The 8,838-nt window shown below is 35.1% G+C and overlaps 1 protein-coding gene across 2 annotated transcripts in view; it reads left to right on the forward strand.

The window, feature by feature from the left end:
- The window catches only part of LOC140647688 (desmocollin-1-like), a 27,290-nt gene extending 19,041 nt beyond the window's left edge, over window positions 1–8,249 (forward strand). The window contains exons 13-17 of one of the 2 annotated variants that reach the window (XM_072852576.1): window positions 258–491; window positions 2,509–2,630; window positions 3,910–4,146; window positions 4,791–4,836; window positions 4,921–5,049. In XM_072852576.1, coding sequence (XP_072708677.1) covers window positions 258–491; window positions 2,509–2,630; window positions 3,910–4,146; window positions 4,791–4,826 — 629 coding nt within the window. In that variant the 3' untranslated portion in view covers window positions 4,827–4,836; window positions 4,921–5,049. Of the gene's footprint in view, window positions 1–257; window positions 492–2,508; window positions 2,631–3,909; window positions 4,147–4,790; window positions 4,837–4,920 lie in introns of both variants that reach the window. The other variant, XM_072852575.1, reaches the window with a different exon arrangement.
- The last annotated feature ends 589 nt before the right edge of the window (window positions 8,250–8,838 follow it).

Below are 8,838 nucleotides of genomic sequence, written 5' to 3' on the forward strand. Positions count from 1 at the left end.
GAGTTTCAAACCATATGTTGGCAGAAGGCTGTATAAGGTTTGCTTTTTCAATTCTAACATTTAAAAGGTGCTGAAAGTATAAATCCTTCCAAGATGTAGTTTTGTGTCAACTCATTTAAGCTAGCTTTAAACTAGCTAATGCAGATCTGGTAGCAGTATAGCTGTAACAGAAGAGAAGATTGTGATTACGGTTGCATTTGTGACAACAGAGTTTCAGGTATTGTTAACACTAGATCTGTTTTTGTCTTTTTTTACAGATAATTCTGTGTATCTTTCACCAAAGGGTGACATTCTATTTGGAACATACACTATTCCTATAAGTGTGATGGATAATGGAGGAAAGGTAGGAGAGAACCACATAAGAGTTAACTTCTGTGATTGTGTTACTCCAACTGAATGCAATACCATGCCCCGTGACAATACTAGAGGAAATGTTACTCTTGGTGTATGGGCCATCCTTGCAATGATCTTGGGATCACTTTTATTGCTACGTAAGTACACTTGTTTTTTTACCATGAAGTGCAAACCATTTAATTTTAAAATTAGCTGAGAGAACCTGATTCAAACTTGATTCAAAATTTTATTTTTTTATTTAGGCAGTTGTATAGCCCTCATCACTGACTTAATATACCTGCTCTATTTGTATTGGTATCACAGGCTTTTTGCTCTCATCTTGTCCTGTAGTTACTGTCTGAATTTCTGTTTATTCTTTTAAGTACCTTTTATGTAAGACGTCCTGTGTGTTCATGTTGGCAACGCCAAAAAAACTGTATTCAGCACTTGAACTGAAAGAAGATGGGATTTGTAGTGCTTATCAGATCTTGTCTTCAGGCGAGTATAGCGTAGTTTGTGAGTTTAGTGCTGGTTTTGGAATGCACATTTCTGTTTGTAGGAATGCTGAAATAAATTTCCTAGAGCTTTTTGTGACCTTTCTTGTATCATGGATTAAAACATGGAGTATCTGAGACATTGGATTTCACAAGGAATTTTACAAGAGCCAGTGTAGTGTTGAAGGGCAGATTGGATACTTCCACAACAGACCAAACCATTGAATACATGTTGTGTTCCTGGAGTTGCCCAAAGACTAACAGATTCTTAGCAGGTTGATATTGCTGTTAACCAGTGAGGTGGTGACAGTGATATGTAATAGCAAAGCCACGACATTTTTTTACCAGAATCAGACATAGTTTGACTAATAACATCTTTAAAAATCACCAGAGGACATGCTACAGTAACAAATACTTCAGCATTTGGTTTTTTTTTTCCCTGTCTTTTCTTCTTTCTCTTCCATTTTTTCTGGTAATGATCAACCTGTCTTGCCCCTGTTCAGTCTCAGCTACTTGTTCTTACTCAGGTAGATAGAACACCGAGACCTGCACGTGTTTTGAAGGTTAGATAGATCCATGTTTTATCTGAGCAGGGCAGGTACCCAAATTCCCAGAGATGGAACTTTCGGATGTGAGGACGCTCAGTAGGGGGACTCTGTGAAACATTAGCTAGCTTTTTGTTGCTACCCCTTGACTGCATTCCTCCCAGATAGACCCATTATTTTATTGTGGCTAGGTTTTACCCTATGTATCCTCTACTTGGTGCTGTCATGGATGTCTTCTTCCCATCTGTCAGCACTGGGAGGCGACCCACTGGAACCACTGATGCAGATTTCGCTGACCGCTGATAGCTGCAGAAGCTAAATGAGCTTGAAAGTGGCTCTTGGCCGGTTTCCACAGAAGTTTATTACGTTCAGAGATCAAATTGCTCAGTGGGCAGTTAGGCAGAACTGCTCTATTTCTCACGGGCTTCTTTATTTTTAAGCTATCAACTTGAAAAGAGAAGGAAAGAGTGGTTCCCTGAATGAAATGTTTAGTCCTTTGTTTAGGAGAAATATTAGTTGCTCATGATTCTTTTATGCAAAGTCATTTCTGGCTGAGTCTCCATGACAACAAAAAGTATTATTATATGAGGAATAAGCTGAATACAAGGAATTAAATAAGATTGTTCTGTAACATAATGCTTGAAGTCCTCCAGGGTTCTGATGACCTTTTCTGTGAAGCAGTTGTTTTTGGTACTGGGACCTTTAGCTTGCATATTAGTTCTTTATGACATAATTCAACATCTGCGTATTCATACATGAAAAATGTCTTATGCCTACAACAAAGTTGTATATAAGACATGATTTTTCACCTGGATTTGGTCTTAATGTTTTATTACTGTGAAATTTTGCAGTCACAGTGTTTTCATAAGGGATGCTTGCATTTATTTTGGGGAAACCAAGATGCGTTTTAGAAGAATGAAATAGTTCAACAGTGTAATGAAAACTCTGTACGCTGTTGGAATAAATGTATATATGCACAGTTTTGAGTGTGGGCATTTTTGGAAATAAATAATTTTTTTAAACCATACTTGATGTGTAGGTATTTAAAAAGGCTAATACAACAAAATTCATTATCAAACAGATACCATTATGAGGTAAAGTTCATAGTATCTTCCTCCCTTATTTCCTTTCCATAGTAATCCTGATCACAATTTGTGGCTGCTGTGGCTCTGGGGTAATGCACAGGCATGTGACTGATGATTGTGCCAATCACAACTTAATAATTTCAAATACAGAAGCTCCAGGAGAAGAGGTGATGGTAAGTTGTCTATTTACTTCAATGTGGAAATATGTAATTAAGGCATCCATAGCATTTCAGTTTGAGAACAGGACCACCTGCAAGTAAGCAATTTAGTAAAGGAAATAAGCAATAAACGCAGGGATTGTTAGATGTGCTTTGCTATGTAACAAGAATTTGAAAATTCTTATTTTAGGCAGAGTTGGTAGTACCATATATATTTAAACATATCCTGTGGTTGTTAGCCTGGCTGCTTATAATTCTTCCAGACTTTAACTGTTTGGTTGGAACTTGCGGGGAACATTTTAATCACTTCAGTCATTTTCAACAATGAGATTAGATGGAAATTTACTCTTTTGCCTATGTTGAATGTGTGTTTATGCCAAAACGTTACTGCTTTTCCTTGGAGAAGGACTTTAAATTTAGCAGGTACTCATTGTAGATCACAGGTGCAATTTCTGCCCTTCCCCTGAAAAGCGACCCCAAATACAGTTAATTTTTGAGCCAGTGTAAAAAATATAATTGAACAGTCCATGTTCATGAAATACGTTCTTGATTTTGACATCTAAACTTTTTAAAGATTCAGTCTACCATGAACATAGTCCAGCCCAGGACTGCATTCATATACAAGGACTTAGCTCTTCAGACTATTCCCCTTCTCCTCTGTCCCTCACCCACTTACTTTGCCCTCCTCAAGAAAAGCAGATTACTTTAAAAACCATTGAGTTTACTTCACCTTGAAAACCAAGAAATTCTAATGGTGACAAGTGTCAAATTTCTCGTTGCCTATGAAGCATAATGTAGTGCCATTATAAACTGATAATGTAGTTTTTAATTTGTGATCCCATACTAGTTTTTCCATATTTCACTCAGTATACAGACTTAATGTGTGAAGAAACAGAATGAAACTTATGCATATGACTGTATATCTGGCTTAATGGATTACAGGTTGTTGACTTTGAAAACCAAACGTTATTTTTACATGATAATTTAAGAAACTAGCATATGGATTATAGTACAGCTTTCATTGGGATAAAGATTCAGTTTTTGGATCTCATATCATATTTAAAAGCAGATTTCCCTCCCCCTTGTCATGGCATCCTTTCCGAAGACCACTTACTGAACTTTATACACTAAGTACTAAGGATAGCTTTTTGTTCAAAATATCACAGTGCAAAGCTGGAGACTTTTCAGTTTTCACTATTGACAGTTCCTGATTGCTGTTTCATCTTTTGAATTAAAAAAAAAAAAAAGTAAAAAAAAAAAGTAAAGGTATCCCCACTGCTGCATCTTTTTTTAGGATCACAATATAATTCCTCTACAAAGTACAAGTGATCAAGGAGGATATGGAATAAAAACAGGAGATCAACAAACATTTGAAATGGTAAAAGGAAGAGGGCATACCTTGGAATCAGTCAAGGGAGGCGGACATCAGACTCTGGGATCAGTCAAAGAAGGAGGAGGACAGCCTATGATGGATACGTGTAGATACTCCTACTCAGAATGGCATAATTTCACACATCCTCGTTTAGGTGAAGTAAGTATTCTGAAACTGGTTTTTTTTGGAGTGTCGGTTATGATGAATATATGCAGACTTTTCAAGGAAGACATGTATTTGTGCTAGAAAGGTGGCTTTCTGTTTTTGGTTTTGTTTCGTTTTTCCTCTCCTTTGCTCCTGTCTCTCCTTTGGAATATTGCCCTTTCAAGAAGTCATCCTTTACATATTTTAGACATAAGTGTAAATGACTTTATTTTCTTGGCTTAAACTATAGGCAGTATGCTATTTTTCATTTAGAATATTTACTCATTTAGAATAATTACTTTACTTGAGCTTTTGTGAGTTTTTCTGACAATGTCTGTTTGCTTTTATTGTAACTGCTTGCTTTGTACTGATTTAAACCTGATACTTGTCTTAGCAATGGTGCATGAATGAATGTACAGCATTAGAAATGTAGTTACTCCATGCTTTGGAGATCAAAAACTCTCACTACTTGCCTAACTAGTTATGTGTAAATCAGTCTTTTAATTTCAAGTGGATTTTAGTTGCTTGACAGGTTATTTAAACAGGTTCTTCCTCTTTTATTGTTACATACATGATTAGTAGAAATGATTTCTTTATTAAATACTTATATTTTGTAGTCTTAATGATATAGACCAATCATGTGCATTTTTTGTATGTAGGAATCCATTAGAGGACACACTCTGATTAAAAATTAATCAATGAAAGGTAAATCAAAAGAAATTATTTTTATGCAATATGTTTAGAATAACAATTTAAGAAAATAATAAGGTGTGTTCTCTTCCTATGCAGAAGGTGCACCTATGCAGACAGGATGAAGAACAGAAGCATTCTGAAGATTATCTCCTTTCATATAACTATGAAGGAAAAGGATCCTTGGCTGGCTCTGTAGGCTGCTGCAGTGATCAGCATGAAGAAGAGGCACTTGACTTCTTAGATCAGCTGGAACCCAAGTTTAGGACATTAGCAGAAACATGCATAAAAAGATAAATGTGCCTTTCACAGTGCTGAAAAAAACTGTAAATAAGTGGCTGTTATACTTTTGTGATATTAGGTATTTTGGAATTGAGGGGGGGAGAGGTTTATCAAAATTAATATAGACTGGTGAGAGTGTAAATAACTCTTACTTTAAATTTACAGCATTTTTTTTTAATCTCTGCTAGGCACATTCAATCAAAAATAAGGGATTAAAAATATTTTTTCTTTAGACTATGTTAATATAGTAATGCTAGTTTCTACTTAGATTACATTTCCTATTCTTTGTGGTTACTTAAAATGCAAAACTTAGTGTTGTCCTTTTAGTTAATTATTCAGCTTCAAAATTTTATTGTATTTGGCTTTGGAGAAGGAAAGCTTTTTAACTCACTGTTTCTTTGTTTTCTTTTAATTCTGCAGAAATAAAACAAAAAACATAGCTGGTGGATATCAAAAACCTTGTTAATTTTTAACTTATACAAACTGAGATACAAAACACTCTTTCATTTTTCACATTAAAAATACTGATGAATACATTAGAAAACTATATTTTGATTGAAAATTAAATATATATATTGTATATATGTAAAATAATATTCAAAAATATATTTTTCTCCTAATGGGTTACCACCCATCAAACTTGCTATCCTAAGGGATTTATGACATCACCACATAGGGTATCAGCATTGTATGCGAGTATATATTTTTCTTTTAAGGAAATAAAAGATTAAAAAAAAATAATCAGGAAATAGGGGTAACTATCATACTTCAAATGAATGCAAGACAAATCTCATGTTTACTTGATGTAAGTTTGTACCTCAGTTTCTTGTGAGTTTTAACATAGTATCGTTGCAGAAATGATGAACATTGCCAACAGTTTTGTCCCCTGTAGCTACCACTACCTTTTTTATTGCCTTTTTATGGACTTCATTAAACTGTTTCTTTCTGTAAGTAGAACTTGACAGAAGATACAACTCAAAGGGACTGAGCATGCACTGCATTAATAACGTGTTCTAAAGATAGCTTTATTTGAGATGCAAAATTACAATGGGATAAATGGTCTGTTTTGAGTGTATTATGTGGTGGTTGTAGAGGCAAGCATTTACACAGATCTCTGGCAGAAATCATCTGAATCCCACTTGTTATTTTACTAGATTAAGTATACATATACACTACATATATATATATATATATACAAAAGTCTGAAATACCTTTGGCAGATGGCAGTTGAATGCTGCCATAAGCTATTTCTGGAATTCAGCCTCTGGTTCCCAGGTTTTGTATGTTTTTAATATTTGCACTCCTGGTTAAGTAATCTTCCTCTGCCCTCTGGGAATTCTCTTATGCCTTAAAAGAACATCTTCCTGCCTATGAGAGAGAGAAACTTGTGCAATTACTTATTTCTTTTGCTATAATTCTGCTTTTAGGATTTTCTCTGTAAACATATTCCTTAGGGAGATATATTTTAAAATTTACTATAGCTAATGATCTTTAAAAGGAATTATTAGTAATAACTAAGAGTCACACTGCTCTAAATTTCAAGGCACAGTTGCTGCTGACTTCCAGTGGTTGCAGTTCATTCCACACAGCTTATGGTCAGTGAAAACCCATGGCAATATAAAAACTTACCAAAGTTATAAAATAGTACTTTTAAAACCTTCTGTTTCACACTGTAGATGGGCTTCAGAATATTTTTTGTAAGAACTAGCTGTGGCTAATAACATCATAGACCAATGTTAGATGTATTTTAGTCTATCATTTGAAAGTGGTCATGAATTCATCCTGAGCTAGATACACTGCCAGTGGTAAGAGTGACAGTCACCAGCAGCAAAATACTAGATGAGAAGGTGTTGCGAACTTACTTTATTTAAAAAATGCATGCTAACGCTACTGTTCCAAACACTACTCTTCTTTATCACTAACATTAATGAATTTTGCTGTACGTGGATAGGCAGATCTGTGGCTGATATAATTGAGGATAGCTCTGCTGATGCCAGTGGAGCTATGCTGACTTTATGCCAGGTGAAGATCTGTCCCCTAGTGATTTCCTTGCTTCTTTGTGTCTTGCATCTTTATCTTTAGTTATTGGCTATACACTTTTTAAGGTAATGTTAATGTCTTCCCCCCCCCCCCCCCCTTAATGTTTGGTGGTTTTTGTTTGTTTGTTTGTTTTTTTAAATTATATAAAAATCCTATAGTTCAGAAGGACCTCGGATAAATAACAGAATGCACTCTTTTGAAAATTACTTGGGGGGTGGTGTAGAGAAACTGCTGGAAATATGGTTTCTTTCCTCATGAAATGTAATAGTGGTACTGGTCTAAAAGAATAGACCAAATTTGGATGAGCTTTAATTGAATTGGCATTGGCTATTTTAAGTAGATAAAACCAACTTTCTGCTCTGGAGTTAAAATAATAACTTATTGAAATCAAAATAATGTTTTCTAGTCTAATTTACCTTAAAAATGTTTTAATTTTTTTCTTTTACATTTCAACAAACACAGATAATTATTTACTTGCATTTTTTGTCTGTTTTTAAACAAAGCAAATTTGGAATCACTTCTACTTATTTGTCTCTTTTAAAAATCAAAGTTCTGAACTGAACCAGCTATTTCTGTAAAACCAAGAGTAGAAAGGTAATTGAGATGCTTTAAAAAATGAACTGTAAAACATTATTTTAATTGTATCTTCTAATTATGTGAATGAAAATTTTGTATAAAGCGTTAAGGTTTACAAATACTAACTATCAGATAACATTTGTGTAAAGCTTACAAATGAAATATTTCAAAATGTGTAATTCACTCATTGTTACTGTCTTGAATCACCTTAAAAATTGTGAAGATTTGTTCTCTTCAACTAGGTAATTTGCAAACTATCTAGTTACGTCAACATTATCTTAACATCATGTTTTAGGTATATTTTGTACAACAGTGAGTAATAAATTTTTTGCAAAATAAAAGGAACTTCTACAAAAACTGTTCATTTCTTGTACATGAACTAGTTTATGAAGATAAGCATGCCTATTTCTGAAGGGGATTGGATTTTTAAATTTTAATTGAAGTGTTTTTGCGATGTTATACTGTACTTGTCCTTGCAGCATGAGCAGTGGTGAGTTCCAGCTGAAGTTTTATAGCACAAGCTGGCCAGTTGTCTGTGGGGCTTCCTTACTGCTTCTAAAATGATCACAGAACACTTGAATTAAAGATCTTAAAAGTATAAATCATTACTCTGTCATCTCATTGATAAATTGCAAAAAAATACACAGTGCCTATTTTCAAAACCCCTTAAGGAAAACCAATGGCAGCAGATAACCCAAACTTTCACGTTTGGCAGTCATAAAGCTGCAGGATATTAGTATGGTAGGAATTGTACGATCCCTATGATACTATGATCGAGGGACCAGTGGAATATCAGTTTTGGTTATCTGGCCTCAATGGAAGAGGTAAATTCACAGAATGGCTGAGGTTGGAAGAGACCTCTGGGAGTCATCTGGTCCAACCTCCCTGCTCAAGCAGGACGACCTACAGCTGGTTGTCCAGGACCAGATGGCTTCTGAGTATCTCCAAGGATGGAGACTCTACAACCTCTCTGGGAAACCTGTTCCAGTGCTCAGTCACCTTCGAGTAAAAATGTGTTTCCTGGTCTTCAGATGGTGTCTCCTGTGTTTCAGTTTGCGCCCATTGCCTTTTGTCCTGTCACTGGGCACCACTGAAAGGAGCCTGGCTCTGTCCTCTATG

The sequence above is a fragment of the Ciconia boyciana genome, chromosome 2 (genome assembly GCF_034638445.1).
Source record: "Ciconia boyciana chromosome 2, ASM3463844v1, whole genome shotgun sequence".
Lineage (NCBI taxonomy): Eukaryota > Metazoa > Chordata > Aves > Ciconiiformes > Ciconiidae > Ciconia > Ciconia boyciana.